At 45.3% G+C, this 22,105-nt stretch overlaps 1 protein-coding gene across 1 annotated transcript in view; it reads left to right on the top strand.

Moving 5' to 3' along the window:
- Positions 1-829: 829 nt before the first annotated feature.
- The window catches only part of LOC109926379 (adhesion G protein-coupled receptor E2-like), a 50,199-nt gene continuing 28,923 nt past the window's right edge, over positions 830-22,105 (top strand). The window contains exons 1-5 of the mRNA XM_048617837.1: positions 830-928; positions 7,699-7,782; positions 13,010-13,126; positions 16,441-16,493; positions 20,469-20,603. Coding sequence (XP_048473794.1) covers positions 898-928; positions 7,699-7,782; positions 13,010-13,126; positions 16,441-16,493; positions 20,469-20,603 — 420 coding nt within the window. The 5' untranslated portion in view covers positions 830-897. The remainder of the gene's footprint in view (positions 929-7,698; positions 7,783-13,009; positions 13,127-16,440; positions 16,494-20,468; positions 20,604-22,105) is intronic.

Genomic DNA, 22,105 nt, shown 5'->3' with positions numbered 1-22,105 from the left:
GTCGAGATAGTTGGAGATCAGTTCGGTGGGGCAGGAGCAGGCGGAGACAATGGGTCGACCAGGGCATTCAGGTTTGTGGATTTTGGGAAGGAGATAGAAGCGGGCAGTGCGAGGTTGGGGAACGATGAGGTTGGAGGCCGTGGGTGGGAGGTCACCTGAGGTGATGAGGTTGTGGATGGTTTGGGAGATGATGGTTTGGTGCTCAGGGGTGGGGTCTTGATCAAGGGGGCGGTAGGAGGAGGTGTCGGAGAGTTGGCGTCCGGCCTCGGCAATGTAGAGGTCAGTGCGCCATACTACAACTGCGCCTCCCTTGTCCGCAGGTTTTATGGTGAGGTTGGGATTGGAGCGGAGGGAGCGGAGGGCTGCACGTTCTGCGGGGGAGAGGTTGGAGTGGGTGAGAGGGGTGGAGAGGTTGAGGCGATTGATGTCTCGACGGCAGTTGGAGATGAAGAGATCCCGCCCCCTTGACCTGTCCGTCCTCCCTGGACTGACCTATCCCCTTCCTAACTCCCTACCTACACTCACCTTTCCTGGCCCCATCCCCGCCTCTTCGACCTGTTTGTTTCTTCTCCACCTATCCTCTCCTCTATCCCTCTTCTATCCGCCTCCCACTCTCTCCCTATTTATTTCAAAACCCCCTTCCCCTCCCCCTTTTCTGATGAAGGGTCTAGGCCCGAAACGTCAACCTCTCTGCTCCTATGATGCTGCTTGACCTGCTGTGTTCATCCAGCCCTGCACGTTGTTGTCTCCAATTATACACTGAGTTCAGTTTCCTTCCTGCATCGTGATAACATTAGTTTACTCAAGGGCTTGTGCAACCACAAGCTCTCAAAATTGCAGAGACCAGGCTGTTGCTGACTTTTTCTTGAGTTCTGACAAGCCCCTGGGACCGTCGATATGAGACCAACTCGACTCCCGATCTTAATGAGTAAGTCCTGCTTGTCAAATGTGTCTGAAGTAAGTTGAGAGGCTTATTAGGGGTCACCTGCATTCAGAGATGAATCAAGTGGATAGTGCAGGTGAGCGATGAGCTGTTTTCTGACAGGAACCTTGCATGTTGTCAGTAACATAAAGTCCCACTGGATTGGAAGGAAAAAAGGAAGAAATTTGGAGTTGGAATATAATGAAAGGAATTATCCAATAAGTCGCAATGGCAGATCATTCTAAAGGGGTTATTGAGATCAGACCGAGTGCCACATCAACAAAGGAGAATGTCTAATTTTTTTTCAATACAACCCAAAACTCTTCAAAGCAGCATAATCAGGTTGTGGGTGACAGAGGAAAGCAGAAGTTGACCTAGAATTTTGTAAGAGAGATAAATTTTAAGCTGAGTCTTAATGTGAGAAATGGAGTGGAGAGGGTTAGGGAAGGAACCTCGAAGATTATGGTTGGAAGACCTGCTCACTTTTGTTGGAGTGACAAATGGGGGAGACACAAGTGACCAGGTCAGACGGAGTTGAATTTAGATAAATGTGAGGTGTCATATTTCAGTAAGGCAAACCAGGGCAGGACTTACACAATTAATGGTAGGGCCCTGGGGAGTATCGCCAAACAAAGGGACCGAGGGTGGCAGATACATAGTTCCTTGAAAGTGGCATTGCAGGTAGGCAGGGTGGTGAAGAAGATGTTTGGCACGCTTGCCTTTATTGTTCAGAGCATTGAGTACAGGAGTTGGGGGCATCCTGTTATTGCTATACAAGGCGCTGGTAAAGCTACATTTGGAGTACTACGTTCAATTCTGGCTGCTCTACTATAGGAAGGATGTTATTAAACTGGGAAGGGTGTTAAAAAGATTGACAAGGATGTTACCGAGACTGGAAGGTTTGAGTTAAAAGGAGACGCTGGATAGGCTGGGAATTTTATCCCTGAAGTGAAGGAGGCTCAGGGGGTCACCTTATAGACATTTATAAGGTGAACAGCTGAGGTCTTTTCTCCAGGGTAGGGGAGTCCAAAACTAGAGGGCATGGGTTTTGGGTGAGAGGGGAAAGATCTAAAAGAGACCTGAGAGGCAACTGTTTCACACAGAGGGTGGTGCATATATGGAACAAGCTACCAGAGGAAGTGTTAGAGGCTGGTACAATTACAACATTTAAATGATATTTGAACAAGTACATGGGTAGGAAAGGTCGAGAGGGATATGGGCCAAATGCTGATAAATGGGACTATTTCAGTTTAGGAAACCAGTTTGGCATGGACACATTGAGCCGAAGGGTCTGTTTCCTTGCTGTATAACTCTATGACTCTATGACCAGAATGTGAGGGACAGACAGCTTCTTGAAAGCTTGTAAAGAGTAGGACACTCGCCAGGAAGGAACTGGAATGGTTGTGTCTGATGATAAGAAAAACATGGACCAGAATTGGTAGCAAGTGAGCTCAGGCAACAGTGAAGACAGCTGGTGGTCCTGCGGAAGTAGATGGGCTTTGAGAACAAGAGAAGACGGGACCCGAAGATCAACTCAAGATCAAATTGGGTACCATTGGTTGTGAGTGACCTCAATCAGCACTGAATAATAACTGAGTCAGGAAGGCAGGAGACACTTATAGGTCAACAATGAAATTGTGCAAGGACCAAGGGCACTGGTCTCGCCAATATTTAATTGAAGACGATGTCAGCTCATTCAAGACCAGATATTGGATGTATGCAGTGTAGGGCTTCTGAGACCAGGGCTTGTTTGTTCCGTCTGCTTTTCTTCCTATTTCATTTTTTCTCTCTCTTCTCTTTTTTTTTCTTTCTCTCTTTTATTTTATGTTCTTCTTGTTTAAGAGCTCGGTTGTGTCGGCAACATTAGTGAGTAGGCCCAATCCAGTGCAGAACCAGGGCAGTTAGCAAGTAGGCCCAGCGCGGACTCGAGTGGGCCCAGCGCGGACTCGAGTGGGCCCAGAGCGGACTGGAGTGGGCCCAGTGCAGACTCGAGTAGGCCCAGTGCAGACTTGAGTAGGCCCAGAGCGGATTCAAGTAAGCCCAGTGCGGACTCGAGTAGACCCAGCGTTGTGGACTCGAGTAGGACTAGAATGGATTCAAGTAGGCCCAGTGTGGACTCGAGTAGGACCAGAGCAGATTCAAGTGGGCCCAGTGCGGACTCGAGTAGGCCCAGCGTGGACTCGAGTAGGCCCAGAGCGGATTCAAGTAGGCCCAGTGCGGACTCGAGTCGGCCCAGCATGGACTCGAGTAGACCCAGTGCAGACTCGAGTAGACCCAGCGCAGACTCAAGTGGACTCAGTTCTGACTCGAGTGGCCCAGTGCAGACTCGAGTAGGCCCAGTGTGGTCTCGAGTAGGCCCAGCGTGGACTCGAGTAGGCCCAGTGCAGACTCGAGTGGGCCCAGCGTGGACTCGAGTAGGCCCAGTGCAGACTTGAGTAGGCCCAGTGCAGACTCGAGTAGGCCCAGTGCAGACTCGAGTAGGCCCAGTGCGGACTCAAGTGAGCCCAGTGCCCGGCAGCTTCTACCTCGATGAGATGGCCCTAGCGCTGACTTGTCGCTGCTGCTGTGGAGGTGAGTTTGGGCCCAGTATGAGACATGGTGACATCAGCAGCGGCTGCATCGGTGGGGTGGGCCCAAAGTGGACACGTTTGGCGGCAGCGGAATTGAGTTTGCGCTGGTGCGGTATCCGATGGCATTAGTGGCGTCTGCATTGGCAAGGCCCAGCGAAGAATCACAGTGGCGAGGGCGTCGGAGGAGGCAAAATGGTGCCTAAGATTGGTGACTTTCATTCTAGCAGCAGCAGTGCAGTGAAGGGGCTTCATGCCCTTGCCTCCAGGCCCATGGCCTATGACTGAGCACTTCACAAAAAGGGCTGTAAAGTTGGACACTTTTTCTTCATTTCTTCATTCTTCTGTCTTTATATTCTATGTCTTGGTTTATTTTTCTGTGTTTTAAGTTGGTGCTGGAGAGTGGCGATGCTGTTCAACATTTTTCACTAAAATAAACGTGACAGCAAATAAATCAAAATTAAATCGCACCCAGCAGCAGTGGAAGAGTTGGGAGAGAGAGAGGTTGGGAAGGAAGGGAGAGATGTGGGAGGAGGGAAAGGGAGATGGGGGAGGGAGAGGGAGATGAGGGAGAGAGACGGAGATGTAGGAGGGCGAGGGAGGTGGGGAAGGGAGACAGAGGTAGGGGGAGGGAGAGGGAGGTAGGGGAAAAGAGAGAGAAGTGAGGGGAGACAGAGAGTCGTGGATGCTGAGGTCGAGTTAGGTGCTACCAGAGGAAATGTAAAACCCAATCTGTTTGTTGATGTTTTGGCCAGGGGGGACATCATATTGCTGAGAGATAGGGGGCAGTTCAGAATTGGTCCTTCGGGATACCGGAAGTAATGATGCATCGTGATGAAGGGAAGCCATTGCAGGAGATCTTCTGACCAAAATTAGAAAGGCAGGGCTAGAGACAAGAAAAGGAATGCTCCTGAAGCACAGTGGAGAGGGATGAAGCATGATGGTGCAGTCTACATCATCAAAAGCTACAGATAGGTTGCAAGGATGAGGAGGGATAGATTAACATGGTCACAGGCACAGGGGCTATAATTTGTGATAACAGCAGACAATATAGGAGAAACTCAGCAGGTCTGGCAGCATCTGTGGAGAGAGAAACAGAATTAACGTTTCACGTCCAGTCTAATTATTCTTCCAAAGTAAATGTCATTTGTTTTGGAATGTAATTACTTTGGTCAGGGCCACTTCAATGTTGATTCGCAAATCTCAAACATAGAATTGTGGACCTGCTGAGCATGGGTTTACAAGGCGTTGTTATATTCCAGGATTCAGCAGGCAAAAAGGAATTTAAAGATCAGAGCTAAGGGCCAGTTTGAATCTGTGTTGCAGAGCAGGTACAGAACTACTATAAAGGGTTAGGAGGTAGCTGCCAAGACTACTTGGAGAAAGGTGAACCGTTCTCTACTCTAAAACTTAACTCTCTGGTAAGGAAGTGGAGTCGTTGATAGACAGGGTGGTGAAGAAGGCGTTTGGTCCACTTGCCTTCATTGGTCAGTGCATTTAGTGTAGGAGCTGGGATGTCATGCTATGCTTTACAGGACATTGATGAGGTCACTTTTGGAATACTGCATTCAGTTCTGGCCTCCCTGCTATAAGAAAGATGTTGTTAGACTTGAAAAGGTTCAGAAAAGATTTACAACAATGTTGCCAGGACTGGAGTGTTTGAGCTGTAGGGAGAGGCTGAACCTTATCGAGGTTTATAAAATCATGAGGGGCATGGACAGGATGAATAGCCAAGGTTTTTTATTCCCAGGGTACGGGAGTCCAAAACTAGAGGGTATACGTTTAAGGTGAGAGGGGAAAGATTTAAAAGGGACCTAAGGGGCAACTTTTTCACACAGAGGGTGGTGCGTGTATGGAATGAGCTGCCAGAGGAAGTGGTGGAGGCTGGTACAATTACAACATTTAAAAGGCATCTGGATGGGCATATGAATAGGGAGGACTTAGAGGGATATGAGCCAAATGCGTGTGAATGGGACTAGATAATTTTGGATATTTGGTCGGCATGGATGAGTTGGATCGAATGGTCTGTTTCTGTGCTGTGTTACTCTATGACTCTATAAGAAGGACCTACTGATGGCCAACATTTCAGTGGGAAAGGAGATTTTAGATTGGAGAAAACTTTCTCTGTTGTCTACCTCGTTCAAAATGTAGAGTCAGCATTAAACAGTCATGAAGGAAATGGAAAGTAAGGTGCTTGGGTTTTATTTCTTCTCTAAGCTGCTCAGATCACCCCCACTGTGGATGAAGGAACCGAGAATGGTGGAATGGATGAATTTCAGATACCAATTAAGGTTCAGGACATTTAGCTGCAGTACCAGAGGCAGGATCTTGATATGAAGTTTAGAAAAACAGGTGTAAATGAACCAGGACAAACCCCCAACAGTGTTCACATCACCCAGTTTATGACATGGAGACAGAACCATCTGGCTTTGGTGCTGTATTGTTTTGGAGCCACCAGTGAGCCCTGGCTTGTTGTTAAATGCCGTCAGCTCCAGAGGTTGTATTGATTTCTTGAGAAGGTGTGTTGCAACGAGGAAGCTTGAGTAAATTTGGGAAAAAGTAGGCAGATTAATTTGAGATAATCAAACCTGGTAGGATTAGATCATAGAATCCCTACAGTGTGGAAACAGGCCCTTCAGCCCAGCAAGTCCACACCAACCCTCAGAGCATCCTACCCAGACCCAACCCCTTATAACACACCTAATCTACACACCCCTGAACACTACAGGCAATTTAGCCTGGCCAATCCACCTAACTTGCACATCTTTGGACTGTGGGAGGATACTAGATCACCCAGAGGATACCCACGCAGACACGGGGAGAATGTGCAAACTCCACACAGACAGTTGCCTGAGGGTGGAATTGAATCTGGGTCTCTGGTGCTATGAGGCAGCAGTGCTAACCACTGAGCCATCATGCCAACCCAAAACCTGATTCTGAAGTGATTCCATCAAACCTGGGTAAGGCTGACTGTTGACTCTGGTCAGATATCATTTGGAAATGAGGAAGTTAAAAATGAAAACAGACAACAGTGGAATTTTTCGCAAAATGTGAAATGAGCTGAATGAGGTTGGCATTTGAATCAATGCTATAGATATGGTGGCACAGTGGCTCAGTGGTTAGCACTGCTGCCTCACAGCACCAGGGACCCAGATTCAATCCCCAGCCTCAGTCAACTGTCTGTGTGGAGTTTGCATGTTCTCCCTGTGTCTGCATGGGTTTCCTCTGGGTGCTCCGGTTTCCTCCCACAGTCCAAAGGTGTGTAAGTTAGGTGGATTGGCCATGCTAAATTGTCCCATAGTGTCCAGGAAAGTGTAGGCTATGTGGGTGAGTGATGTGTGCAGGTTAGCAATGGGCTACCGTGTAAGGGGATGGATCTGGGTGGGATGCTCTTCCATGGGTCAGTGTGCATTTGAGGGGCTAAAAGGCCTGCTTCTATACTGTAGGGATCTGATGAAATGGGTTCAATGACTTCATGACAATTTTTGGCAGAGGGAAGTGTGTTGCAGGAGATATGACGGAAGCTGACAGGAGTCAGAATGGTTTCCAAACTCATATTCCAAAACGGAGACTGGCAAACCTGGTGCTGTTAAATGATTCAATTGCAGGTGAAAGAGTGGGAAATCTCCATCTGAGTTTTAGACTTGCTCCCTAGTGTTGGACTATATCCTTTGGCAAAGTCCAAAAGCAATTTCGACTCAAGTAGATTTGGCACAGAATTGACCACAGAGACAGTCAAAAATGAAGTGAATTTTTAACCAGCGGGATTTGGACAGACACTTTGAAATCTGGCTTGATGAATCATGTTTAGTTTTGGCTTGGTTTTGATGAGGTGGTCCCTCACTGAGATGAAACTGTGCAATGCTGCAGGTTTAGCTTTAATAATAAAACATTCGTTTATTGAACAAAATAAATTAAGATAAAATGTATCAAATCAATTTATTTACTTATAACACAAAATCAGTATCAGGCAACGAAGGAGCAGTGCTCTGAAAGCTTGTGATTTCAAATCAACCTGTAGGACCATAACCTGGTGTCCTGTGACTTCTGACTTTTCATGTCAAGAAGTCACATCTCATGATGTCATGCAATGGTCTTAAAGGTACAGATCTGTATGGTCTGGAATTGAAGCCAAAATGCAACTGTTATTAAACTGATGATGTCTAATGTTCGATTCTCTTCCTTCCCCTTCCCCTCATCCATTGCCAGTTTTAAGTATTTGTATCATTTGGAACTTTTCCCAAGTCTATTCCAATGGATATACAAATGGGCAGAAAATTTACACGAGCATTGGTAAGTAGCTAACAACTAACTATTGATTAAAAAAACAAGGTATTACTGTTATAACATAACATTCCCATATGATACAAAAGGGATAGAAAATTTTAATTCCGAATGGAATTTAAATGAAGCCTACTTGCAAAGGTGAAGTTCTTAAAGTCTAAGAAGATATACGGAATCCTTATCATGTCAGCTTTGTAAAATATAAAGTGACTTCTGTTTATGTTATCATGTTATATTTGTTCATTCACAAGTGGTTTGCCCAAACGCAAGGCTTTAGATCATTGTCCACTGGCTCACCAAGAGCAGTTTGCATGTCAGATATCTGTCACTGTTGGTTTAATCCTTACCTCCCCCTTGCAGGGACCTGTCAAAGAAACAGTCTCCACTATTCAGCTGGCACAGGGATCAAACCCCTGTTGTTGGCTTCTCAATCCAAATTATACACCAGTCACTCGACCAACCGAGCAAAATATCCCATACATTGTGCTTATACTGTGTGGAAAATACTACAACCTGTGGAGCCCAACATATTGTGATAGGATTGTACAATCCTACAGCAGAAGATGAGGCCATTTGGCCCCTATGACCTGTGCCAGTCCTTTGTCTTACATCTCCCATGCCTCTGTTCTTCCCATAGCCCTGAGGATGTTTCCTTTCCGAGTACATATTTGCTGTCCTTCTGAAAGTATTAATGAAATCCATTTCTACCTCCATTACAGACAACATATCTCACTGTGTTAAAAAAAAACATTTCTCCTCAGTTCCCCCCTGTTTCTTTTGCCAATTAATGTAAATCTGTGTCCATCGACTCTCATCACTTCTCCTCATGAAACAGTTCCTTCACATCTACTGAGCATCCAGGGTTGGGGTGGGATCATTGGGAAATAACATTCATGCCAAGTAATGAGCAATGACAACATCGAACAAGAGACAATTGAATCATTGCCCCCTGATATTCAATGGTGTTACCATTACTGAATCCAACACTAATCATATCTATGGGGTTACCATTGACCAGAAAGTGAACTGGACTCACAATATAAACACAGTGGCTACAAGAGCAGGTCAGAGGCTTGGAATCCTGCAGCAAGTAACTCAGCTCCCGACTCCTAAAGCCCTGTCCACCATCCACAAGGCAGAAGTCAGGAGTGTGATGGATACTCCCCACTTGCCTGGATGGATGGACTGAAGGGTCTGTTTCCGTGTTGTATGACATTATGATACTCCCAGAATTTTGAGGATTCTCTGGAGTCCTTTATAAATGGTGAATGCCTAATGTGTTGAAATTCCAACCCCCTTTCTGACGATGATAAGGGAGTCAGGGTATGATTAATGGAGAGAGAAATCTGGTGCTCAGGGGATAGCTTTCAAGTTCAAACAGAACCCCTCCAGCCTCACTGTAGCTTGGCCCTGAAAACTCAATGTGGAAGTCGCAAACTTTTCAGCCACTGAAGATCAGCGCAACCATCATGATGTGAAGTTACATAAATCCCCTGCCCTTTAAAACATTTTTTTAAAAAATAGACTGCTTGTGTCAGTGAGAGTTTTAAAAAGAATCTCTGTTCTCGCAGTTGCAATTGCTGTTTGTTGACATTTCTTAAGGGCTATCATTGTTTCATTACGAAATCACAGCTGCATTTCACAAGCTATAACTATTATAACAGGTATCTTAAATACACAGCTTGAACTACAGTCTAAATAGATTATTATAAATTAGCTGTGTTTGATATAAGGTTTTGGATAGAGATTTGCTTATTCTTATTTGTGATTAAGCCCTTCAAGAGATAAAGAGGTTTTGAATGGGATTTTATGACTGGGAATTTTTTTTTATATAGTAAAGTCTACGATTGATATTTAGAATCTGCCTCAACCACATTCGTACATAGTGCATTCCACACCCTCACCACTCACAGTGCGGAAATGTTACCCTTGTTATTTTTGCACATCGCTTTAAATCTGTGCCCTCTCTCATTCCTGTTCCTTTCAACAAGTATGAAAGCGAAGCATTTCCCTATCAATTCTTTCCAGCCCACTTACGGCTTTGAAAATCTCTATCTAATTTCCTCTTCTCTCCAAGGAGAACAGTCGCAGGTTCTTCATTTCATCCTCATCACTAGGACGTTACTTGTAAATTGCTCCTGCACTCAGTCCAATGCGTTTCCAAAACGTGATGATGCTACATTAGGTAGACAGTTGGCACTGCCGGGGCTAAGGAAATGGCGACAAAAGGAGAAATTGTCACATTAACTTCAAATGAATTCAGCGTGGAGTTCGAGTGATCCCACCCAGTTCCTTGATGTGTGGTTCTCAGCTTGTGTTGCGCAACTGCAGCGCGTAAACGCCCTCACAACCACTAACCCTGTGTGACTCACACCCTCAGTGTTTCTTATCACTGCTGAAGCCTGGTTGTTTGCACAGTTTGTGCAGAAACACTCCAGATCAGTAACAGCATTACACAGTGTCACCTTCCTGTTGTTGCAACACAGGATATTTCACCTTGTGCAATGCCGCAGAATACCTCACTGAGAAAGGGAAAACAATTTGCCCCATACCTTCCTGTAGCTCATTTCCACCAATGTAAAAACTCACCCAATCAAAGTTAAGAGGCATCTGTTTAAGGTGCCTCGCCAAGAATCAGTTTAAACCAATTGATTGCACTCAAAAACCATGAGAAAGTCGAGCCACACAAGGCAGACAAGGCCTTGCGGCCCATCAAGCCTGTGCCAACCTATCTGCATTAGGCCCACTTTCCCGCACTTGGCCCATAACCTTAAATGTTATGACAATTCAAGTGCTCATCCAAGTGCTTAGAGTCATAGAGTAATGGAGTCATACAGCACGGAAACAGACCCTTTGGTCCAACTCGTTCATACCGACCAGATATCCTAGATTAATTTAGTCTTATTTGCCAACATTTGGCCCATATTCCTCTAAACCCTTTCTATTCATATACCCATCCAGATGCCTTTTAAATGTTGTAATTGTACCAGCCTCCACCACTTCCTCTGGCAGCTCATTCCATACACGCACCACCCTCTGTGTGAAAAAGTTGTCCCTTAGGTCCCTTTTAAATCTTTGTCCTCTCACCTTAAACCTATGCCCTCTAGTTTTGGACTCCCACCCCCTACCCTGGGAAAAGACCTTGGCTATTCACCCTATCCATGCCCCTCATGATTTTATAAATCTCTATAAGGTCACCCCTCAGCCTCCGATGCTCCAGGGAAAATAGTCCCAGCCTATTCAGCCTCTCCCTATAGCTCAAACCCTCCAACCCTGGCAACATCCTTGTAAATCTTTTCTGAACCCTTTCAAGTTTTTAACTTTTTAAAAGGTTGTGAGGTTTCCCACTAATGTTCCCAGGCAATCTGTTCTAGACTGGGCATTTCAAGACTAGAGGACATTTTTTAAGTTGAGAAAAGAAAGATTTAAAAAAGACATGATGGGCAACTTTTTTTTTACAGAGAGCAGTTTGTGTTTGGAACGAACTTCCAGAGGAAGTGATAGATGTAGGTACAGTTACGTTTAAAAGACATTTGGATAAGTACATGAATAGGAAAGGTTTGGAGGGATATGGTCCAGGAACAGGCAGATGGGACTAGTTTAGTTCAGGAACATGGTCGGCATGGACTTGTTGGACCGAAGGGTCTGTTTACATGTTGTATGATTCTATGGTCACCACCATCCTCTGGGTAAAAAGGATTTTCTGCAAAATCCTTCCATACTTCATGCCTTTCACTTTAATATTATGACCCCCTTGTTATCATCCCTGTAACTAAGGGGAAACAGCTGCTTCCTATCCCGAAACGTCAGCCTCCCTATGATGCTGCTTGGCCTGCTGTGTTCATCCAGCTCTGCACCTTGTTGTCTTGGATTCTCCAGCATCTGCAGTTCCTACTATCTCTGCTTCCTATCCTACCCTGTCCATGCCCCTCATCTTAGACACCTCTTCAGGTCCCCCACCCTAACCTCCTCTGCTCCAAAGAAATCAATCTGAGCTTATCCAGCCTCTCTTCATCACTGAAACACTCCGTCCCAGGCAACATCCTGGCGAATCTCCTCTGCACCCCCTCCAGTGCAATCACATCCTTCCTATAGTGTGGGCACTGGAACCACACACAGTACTCCAGCTGTAGCCTCACCAAAATCCTGTACAACTCCAACACAACCTCCCTGCTCTTATAATCTATACATCTACTGATAAAGGTAAGTTTCCAAAATGCCTTCTTAACCACCTTATTATCCTGAGCTGGCACCTTCAGGGATCTGTGAACAGGTACCCCCAGATCCCTCTGCCCTAAGCTATGATGATAATGATCACTTTTTGGACTTTAGCCAACATGCAGCCGAATAAGATATAGATGGACTGTGCCTGATACCTGATTCAGCTTTATCTCGGCTGCATTAGCTTTCAGATGCAAATCATAGGTTTGTTATCATAGAATCCCTACACCGTGGAAGCAGGTCGTTTGGCCCATTGAGTCCACACTGACCCTACAAAGAGCATCCCACCCAGACCCATCCCATGCCTGTAAGCCTGCACTTCCCCTGGCTAATCTATCTAGCCTGCACACCACAGGCAACTTAGCATGGCCAATTCACCCTAACCCGTGCATGTTTGGACTGTGGGAGGAAACCGGAGCACCTGGAGGAAACCCATGCAGACACGGGGAGAACGTACAAACTCCGCACCTCTGTTGTAAATGTGCGTCTCCTTTCCCTGAGACAATGCCCTCTGCTGCTGGTCTAGTCCACAAGGAGAAACAACGTTTCTGCATTTCCACTCAGTACAGGCGCAAACCACTCAACTTCTGCTCATTCAAAAATCCCTCCATACCTGGGATCAGCTTCTCTGGGCTGCCTCTATTGGCAATTGAGCTACCCTTTGATAAAGGGACCAAGAGGATGGAATCGAACCCGGGTCCCTTGCGCTGGGAGGTAGCAATGCTGACCACTGAGCTACTGTGTGGCCTCAACTTGGGCTCATTCCCTGTCAGTGATTCTGGTGTGTCCTCTCTCTGATCTCAACAATCACACCATACAGTGGTAATGGGATTCCAACTAATCAGTCTTTATCCATGAGTCTCAAACAGACCCAGACATGAAGCAAGAAAACCATCAGAGCTAGAGAGTTTAGGGTGGTTATAAGCGGAAAATTGCTCCCTGTGCCGGTATGTGGGAAGCTTGTTAACTACATGCATGTTGATTACACGTCTCATTTTATGCTTAACACTTGCAGATTACTGTGCTGAGAAAAATATTTGTGGTGAAACTGGTATATGTCGATTGAAGCCAAATTCTTACGTCTGCATCTGTAACGGAAGGAAAAGCACGACGAACCAGAAACCATGCATAGGTAATGGATTGTTTTTCACCTGTTCATCACTGTTGTATTGAGTGGGGATTCATACGCCTGAAGAAGAGGGGTGTCAAAATTCGAGGGAAAAGGCGCCTTGCACAATTTTTAATAAAAGTCAGGATGGAGGGGAACTTACAACTGGTGGGGGTGTTCCCATTTATCTGCTTCTGTTGTCCTTCCAGATGAGGGGGGCTGGTGGGGGGGGTGAGGGTGGTCATGGGTTTGGAAGGTGATGCCTAAGGAGCCTTGTCAGTCTTCAGCAGTGCATCTTGTAGATGATACTGCTACTGACAGTTGGTGGTAGAGGGAGTGGATGCTTGTGGATGTGGTGCCAGTGAAAAGGGTTGCTTTGTCCTGGACGGTGTCAAGCTTCTTAAGTGTTATTGGAGCTGCACCCATCCAGGCAAGTGGGGAGTATTCCATCACACTCCCAACTTTTTTAGAATTCATTCATAGAATCCCCACAGCATGAAAACAGGCCCTTCGGGCCAACAAGTCCACACCAACCCTCAGAGCATCCCACCAGACTCATCCCCCTACAACCCACCTAATCTACACATCTCTGAACACTATGGGGTAGTTTAGCATGGCCAATCCACCTAAACTGCACATCTTTGGACTGTGGGAGGAAAGCGGAGCACCCGGAGGAAACCCACGCAGACACGGGGAGAACTTGCCTTGTAGATGGTGGACAGACTTTGTGGAGTCAGGAGGTGAGTTAGTCACTGTAGGATTCCTAGCCTCTGTGTTTATGTGGGGAGTCTGGTTCATTCTCTGGTCAATGGTAACCCCCAGGATGTGGTTAATGGGGGTGGGTTTGGAATTCAGTGATGCTAACATCAGTAAATGTCAAGGGGCAGTCTCTCATTAGAGACGGTCATTGCCTGGCGTTGTGTGGCATGAAAGTCACTTATTGGTTTTCAACCCAAGGCTGTCTATTGCATTTGAGCACGGATTGCTTTCAGTATCTGAGGAGTCGCGAATGGTGCTGAACATTGTGCAGTCATCGGCGAACATCCCCGCTTTTGATCTTATGATGGAGGGAAGGTCATTGGTGAAGAAGCTGAAGGTGGTTGGGCCTAGGACACTACTCTGAGCACACCATAGCACTCTGACAGTCTGCTCGACAGATTAGCCGGAATACGGTGATACATCTAGGGAAGTGGCGGTGACTCTGTAGCATCCTCAGGACCACCTTCTAAGCTGCAGCTCCACTGGCACTGTTCTATATACGTAGATACATACGCAATCATCAGCGTAATAAAGAAGCCCAAACCCAAAGACTGTTCTTGAACTTGACTTCTCCTCAATCAGTCTTTGTTGAACCCCAATCTCTTGGGTGGGAGCAACAAAGATGCGTCATGAATCCTGAGCAGACTATGCCGATGTCCTGCCTTTCTGTCGGGGTCAGTGCCACAGCCGATGTATAAGACTATATGATTGTAGAGCAAAGGTGGGCCATTCAGTCCATCAAGTCTGCTCCACCATTCAATGAGATCATTGCTGATTTGACAATCCTCAATCCCATTTTCCTGCCTTTTCCCCATAACCCTCGATTCCCTTCCTGATTAAAAATCCATCTATCTAAGCCTTAATGACCCGGCCTGGACAGCCCTCTGCGGTAATGAATTCCACAGCTTCACTACCCTCTGAGAGAAGAAATTCCTTCTCATTTCTGCTGTAAATGTGTGACTCCTTTCTCCAAGACAATGCCCTCTGCTCCTGGTCTATCCCACAGGCAGAAATAACATCACTGCATCTCCAATGAGTACAAGCCCAAACTACCCAACCTCTCCTCATTCAAAAATCCCTCCATACCTGGGATCAGCTTCTCTGGCATGCCTCTATTGCCAGCCCAGTTATCCTTTGATAAAGAGACCCATTACTGCTCATGGTATTCCAGCTGGTGGTGTCACTAATGCCTTGAATAGTTTTAGCAAGACCTCCCTATTCTTGTGGTCCATTCCCTTCAAAATAAAGGCCAGAACAATTCATTTTCCTTCCCGACTACCTGCGAACTTGTTGCTAACATTTTGCAGTTTTTGCTTGTGATTCTCCAAGTCCCTCTGTGATGCAGCTTTCTGCAGTCTTTCTCTGTTTAGGATTTTGGCTTTTATTCTTCATTGCAAAGGACCTACCATTACATTTTCCCACTGGTAGGTTTTTGCAGATTCACTTAACCCTCTGTCAGCCCTTCGTTCATCCTCATCATCGTCTTCCCACCTATTTTTGTGTCCTCGAGGTTATTGTACATTCACGTCGATCATTAAAGTCATTAATGCACATTGTAAATAATTATAGTCCCGGCTTTGATCCTTGCAGTTAAAGGTTACCTTCCTGTAAATACACCCTTTATATATTTTTTTAATTCATTCACGGGATGTGGGTGTCATTGACCAGGCCAACATTTATTGTCCTGAGGTCAACCACATTGCTGCGGGTCTGGAGTCACATGTAGGCCAGACCAGGTAAGGATGGCAATTTCCTTCCCTAAAGGACATTAGTGAACCAGATAGGTTTTTCCAACAATCAACAATGGATTCAGGGTCACCTTAAGGCTCTTAATTCCAGATTTTCATCAAATTCAAATTCAACCAGCTGCTGTGAAGGGATTCTAACCCAGGGCCCCAGAACATTACACGGGCCTCTTGATTAACAGTCCAGCGATAGGTCACTGCCTCCACCTTTATCCCAACTCTGTTATCAATTTGTTAGCCAATCCTCCATTCATGCCACCTCCAACACCATGGGCTCGTACCTAATAGTATTAGGTGTCATACCTGACCTTATCCGACATCAGTGAGCCTGTCCCAGTCGTGCTGACCCTTCTCTGATCCACTCAGAGGACCACGATGCAGTCATCCCCTTTTCCAACATGTGGAGATTCTGTCTGTCAATGGGCAGGGCACCTTTGGAATGCCTGGGTGCCTTTTAAAAGTGGCAGATACCCGTCAAATTATTCCAGGGATGGCGTATGGTAAGACGGGGCTGGGATTGAACATGAGTGACATCATGGGAGGGGAGTGGGGTGATGGTGGGTAATTAACACGGTGCGTTTGGGAAAGTGCTCAGCCTCCTAGCGAAAACCCTTCCCACGCAACCTGCATTAAAGCCAGAACAATGTATGATTCATCCCAGAGGCACCATGAATTCCAAATTCTCATGGAATATCTCCAGAACACTAGCCTGTGGTTGATGAATTATTCACACAGTGATATTATCTCTGCCTCTCAAATTTATCTTCATTGCTTTGGAGAAGCCTGTGGAATAAAGCCCAGCTTATCTAATGCTGACTTCTGTTTTGTTTTCAGACCTATCTTGCCCCTTAAAACAGAAAAATATTAAATCTGAAGAGTGTGAAAAGGTAGGCCAAAGACATATTTATGATCGATTCTGCCTCCATTTCTTCTTGTTTTATTGCATCCTCAACTGGAGACTGCCTTGCATTGGCGTCATGACCAACATTCGACTAACCATTTGACCTCAGGAAATTGGACAAATCCCAGAGAGGGCTGGGCCAGATATTGGGATGATGTTCTCCCAGGGCCAGGGAAAGCCCAGGACAAGGGATTGTGGTCTCGGGATAAAGGCAAGACCAGTTTACGACTGAGATGAAGAGAAATCTCTTCACTCAGAAGGTGGTGTACCTTTGGAATTCTGTACTACCTAGCACAGTGGAGGTCAAGCTACTGAGCATATTGAAACGAGAAGTAGGTAGATTTCTGGAGGTCAAAGGTGCTTTTGGGCCTGGGCAGAGAACAGGAGTATGGCATTCAGATGGAGAATTGGCCATGATTATGCAAACTGGGAGAACAGGCTTGATAGGACAAACAGCCTACTCTTGCTCCTACTTTCTACGTGTTTATGTTTCTATTTATTTATCACATCCATATGCAGCTTCAGCTATTTGACTGTGGTAGCATCACCTCTGAGTCTGTCCCTTTTTCTTGTTAAAGATGCTTATACACAGATATTGTCGAATGATTACAATTACCAAACTCACACCTGTCCAAAGATGTGCAGGTTAGGGTGGACTGGCCATGCTAGATTGCCCATAGTGTACAGGGATGTGCAGGCAAGGTGGGATAGTCATGGGAAATGTCGGATCACAGGGATAAGTTACAATTCTCTTCGGAGGGTTGTGCAGACCCAATGGGCCAAATGGCCTCTATCTGCACAATAGGGATTCAAAGATTGCAATTATACTCCATCCTAAGAACCCTGGGATTACAAAAGACTAACAATTGCCTCTCATTATATCCAAATTCAACTTGCGCAACTTAATAAAGACCAGTCATAAAATCATAGACTCCCTACAGAGTGGAAGCAATCCATTCGCCCTATTGAGTACACACAGACCATCCCACCCATACCCACCCCATAACTTTACATTTACCAAGGCTAACATACCTAGCCTGCACATCATGGGGCAATTTAGCATGGCCAACCCACCCTAACCTGCACATCTTTGGACTGTGGGAGGAAACCGGAGCACCCGGAGGAAACCCACGCAGACACGGGGAGAATGTGCAAACTCCACACAGACAGTCACCCGAGGGTGGAATTGAAACTGGGTCCCTGGTGCTGGGAGGCAGCAGTGTTAACCACTGAGCCACCGTGCTGCCCCAAATCTGTAAGGATGGCAGATTTCCTTCCCTAAAGGACATTAGTGAATGAATTTTTTTCTCTCATATCTGCACCACTCAATCAGAGTTGTCACAGTCAACATTACAGAGACTAGCTTTCAATTTATTTGTTTAATTCGTTGAAAAATAATGCCACCTGGGATTTTAACCCTTGGTCACAAGGCATCAGCTAGGCCTTTATGTTGTTACCAGTTCAGTGAAATATCCAACATGCTACCATCTCTTTAATTTGTTTGCATACTCAGTCCACAAATATAATGAGATAAATGAGTCAATTCACTCATGGGATCTGGGCATCGCTGGCTGGGCCCAGCATTTATTGCCCGTCCCTAGTTGCCCCTTGAGAAGGTGATGGTGAGCTGCCTCCTCGAACCGCTACAGTCCATGTGCTGTGGGTGGACCCATAATACCCTTAGGGAGGGAATTCCAGGATTTTGACCCAGCGACACTGAAGGAACGGCGATATATTTCATAACTTCCATGATCATCATTTCCATAATGTTGACTGAGGGCTAAATATGGGCCATGATGCTGGACTAACTTCCCTGTTCTTGTAAATAGTCTTGCAAGATGTTCTCAATTCACCTGAGAAGCCAGGTGAGGGTTTACTCATCTGTATGTCAGCAGCTCCAATAGAGTAGCACTCCCTCAGTACTGTGGTGGCAGTGTTATTGGGTCGAGTGTCTGGAGTGGGACTCGATTCTCCACATTCGGAGGTGAGCTCTGGGTATTCGGAACAATCGTCTACCCAACTAAACCAGGAGGAAATTGTGAATGTTACAATCTAACCAGAACATCAGGTAGAAAGCCAAATTACAGCAGGTCAGGGAACAGTACAGATGCACTCAGAGAACCCACACAAGAAGGATTAGCAGGTAAGGAAGTAAGACACAAGATTCATTGGGAATATTTTGAGACAATTTCTTTTAATGTAGTTTTCTTCTAAATGTGGATAAATTTACAAACCAGACATTGTAAAAGGGTAATCTTGCAGTCATTGTTCCTTTATACTCGGCGGGGGGAACAGTGGTCAGCACTGCTGCCTCACAACACCGGGGAGCTGGGTTCAATTCCACCCTCGGGCGACTGTCTGTGTGGAGTTTGCACATTCTCCCCGTGTCTGCGTGGATTTCCTCCAGGTGCTCCGGTTTCCTCCCACAGTCCAAAGATGTGCAGATTAGGGTGGGTTGGCCAAGCTAAATGGCCACATAGTGTTCAGGGATGTGTAGATTAGGTGGGTTATAGGGGGATGGATCTGGGTGGGATGCTCTGAGGGTCAGTGTGGACTAGTTGGGCCAAAGGGCCTGTTTCCACACTGTAGGGATTCTATGATACAGCTTTTGCAATCTTTCAATTGGTAAAAGGATATGGATTGGAGTTTTAATTGTTCCTAGGCTTAATTGATGGGCCATGCTTGATAAAATATTTGACCGTGCCGTGTCCATCGCATATTGACCTGTGTGTCTTTGAGCTGGAGGTTTGCTCATCAGGCACTGTTCCAGATCTTTGATTTATTTAATCTACAGCTCTAATCTAATCTTTGTGGAACCTTAGTGAGGATGCCTTATCAAGTGTAGTCCCAAACTCCAGCAAGACATCCAGCTCCACTCCATTTTTCTGAATGCCCACCCAACTTGCACTTCCATCCCTTGACACAGGGTGCCTCCCTGGTCAAGAAATTTGGCACATCCACTTCTTCAGTGCAGCACAATGAAACAGAGACTTCCCAACCTCCTTCCTCATGCAATGACCCTATTCCTTGAGTATGTGTCTCTCCCAAGCCCTTGATGGGGGCTGAACTTTGTCTGGAGTCTTTTAGGTTTTGAGATACTCTTCCCCTTCTGCATCGACCATACACATTTAAGAAACAGGAATAGGCACAGGCCATTCGGTCCCTCCAACCTATCCCACCATTCAATACAGTCATGGCTGTTCTTCCGATCATTGTCTATTCCCACTTGGTCCTGCATCCTTTCTTCCCTTAGATTCTAATCTATCTCAGCCTTGGGAACACTCAATGCAGTATCCCAAAGAGTCGTCTGTCCCAAAGTCGGTGTGTGAAAGAAATTTCAATTCCATGTTGTCACGATTTAATCCTGATCTGTTCCTTTCGACAAAAACATGGAACTCCCTACGTAAGCAACCTTCTCTGACCTATAAACAAGGATAGAGATCCACTGGGGAAAGTCAGGAAAATATTTTTAAGGAAGACAACAGAGCTGAGACTGTGTAATTGTGGGGAAAGATTGAATGAGCTGGGTATTTTGCATCTCGAAAAGAGAACCCAATTTGCCTTGTCCACATTTACTGAGGGTGTTACAGAATAGTAGAGTGTTCTGATGCAGAAGGGGACCATTCAGCCCATCATGCTTGCTCTCCAACTGAGAATAACAACCTTGTGTCATTGCTGACATCCTCTTGAATCCCTCAAGTGATACTATCTGCAGTACATTTCCAGGCAGCGCTCTCTAAACTTGAACCACTCACGTTACAATTGCTTCTGTTGCAAATCACTTGAAAGCCATACCCTCTTGTCCTTGATCCTTTCAGGAGAGTATAAGGTTTCCCCCTATCTATTCTCGAGACTTCTGATGATTTTGAAACTTCATATCAGGAAAAGTAGAAACAAAATTCTTAAACTTTACAGCATGTTTCTTAAATTGATATTTAAATTGTTTCTCCTTATATTTTAGGGTATGAGCAACAATGAAGAACAAAATGCAGCAATGACTGATTATTCCTATTGTTCCATCGTTAGTTTTGCCTCTGGCATTGATAAGGATTGTCAAAATTATACAAACACTAACAAGAGTCAACTTTTACTGCATGTGAGTTCCCTGGCTATCTCCTTTGATTAAGGCCTTCATTAGGATACTCTGTTTAATTGGCATTTGGGGAATGAATACCTTGCTCACAGGGTCACTTTGACTGCACTGTAACAAAGCACCAAAGTTCCTCATACAACACCTTCCCAAACACCTTCAACGTTCACTTTTCCACCGCTGACACTCAATAGCAGCAGGTATGTACCGTCTACAAGATGCACCACAGAAATTCACCAAAGATCCTTACACAGTGTCTTCCAAACCCACGACCACTTCCATCGAGAAAAACAAGCACAGCAGATACATGGGATCGCCACATAAAGTTCCCCTCCAAGCCACTCACCATCTTGACTTGGAAAAAGATCGACATTTTTCAGTGTCACTGGGTCAGAATCCTGAAATGCCCTCCCAAATGGAATTGTGGATTGTTAGAAAAGGGGAGGTTGAACCCCTCTGATAATTAAAATTGAAACACAAACCCCACAATCTGTTATGGCGGAAGTAGAGGTCCCCTTCTAATAATTAAACCTGAAACACACAGAGGAGCTTGCCTCACCTCACCTAATTTGTTAAACTGTTACAGAGAAGCGGAGGTTAACTGAAAGAAAATCCCTAATATTCACTTTATAAGTAACAAGTAACAATTTATTTATTTAACCTTAACAGTGAACAAGTTAACAGAACTACTAACAACCTGAACAATTCCCCCCCAACTTCTAACTGTTTCCTCACTGAACAAAATTCTACTGGTATGCTCTTCCAATAAAAACAGTTCCCACTTATATAACCCAAATAGTAAGAAGAAAAAATAAATTAAAACTTAGTCTCTCAAAGTCCGCATAGAATGTGTCTTGCAAAATATTCTGTCTTCTCCACTTTCTCTCAAGCCACAAACTCCTTTCTTCCGCTGATCCTGCTGTCAGGGATGTTTTCTCTGTAAAGGCTCTTATCTAGAAGTGTCGTGGTACCTTTTATAGATAAGATGGTGCTTTCTTAGAGAGTTAAGCAATTTCTTTTGTGAGCTGGGTGCTTATTTCTCAGATGGCAGTTCAATCTCATACTGATTTTCAAAAACCCTCTCCTTATATACCTTGGATAACATATCAATTGTCTTACAAGTACATTGCTCCGAGATTGTCAAAACCATTAGATTTAGATTCAATTGGCTTTCATTTGCTAAGTGCTTGGTTTAAATGAACTGGCTGATTCCAGCTCATTGCCAAAACATCAAAACAAGCATAAGGTTTCCAATCACACAGCCAATTGTTACATATTCCCATTTTTGAAGTGGGTGTACATCTTCAGCTACATGCAGACACTTTTGTTTCCCTGTATAAATGTCTATAACTAGAAAAGCATGTTATCTCTTAAAGAAACAACACACTCTTCTCCCTGATAGTAGGAACTGCAGATGCTGGAGAATCTGAGATAACAAGGTATAGAGCTGGATGAACGCTTCAGGCCAAGCAGCATCAGAGGAGCAGGAAGGCTGACGTTTCAGGCCT

This window comes from Rhincodon typus, chromosome 38 (genome assembly GCF_021869965.1).
Source record: "Rhincodon typus isolate 14 chromosome 38, sRhiTyp1.1, whole genome shotgun sequence".
Lineage (NCBI taxonomy): Eukaryota > Metazoa > Chordata > Chondrichthyes > Orectolobiformes > Rhincodontidae > Rhincodon > Rhincodon typus.
The sequence above is the reverse complement of the archived record's forward strand: the minus strand, read 5'-3'. Positions and strand labels throughout refer to the sequence as shown.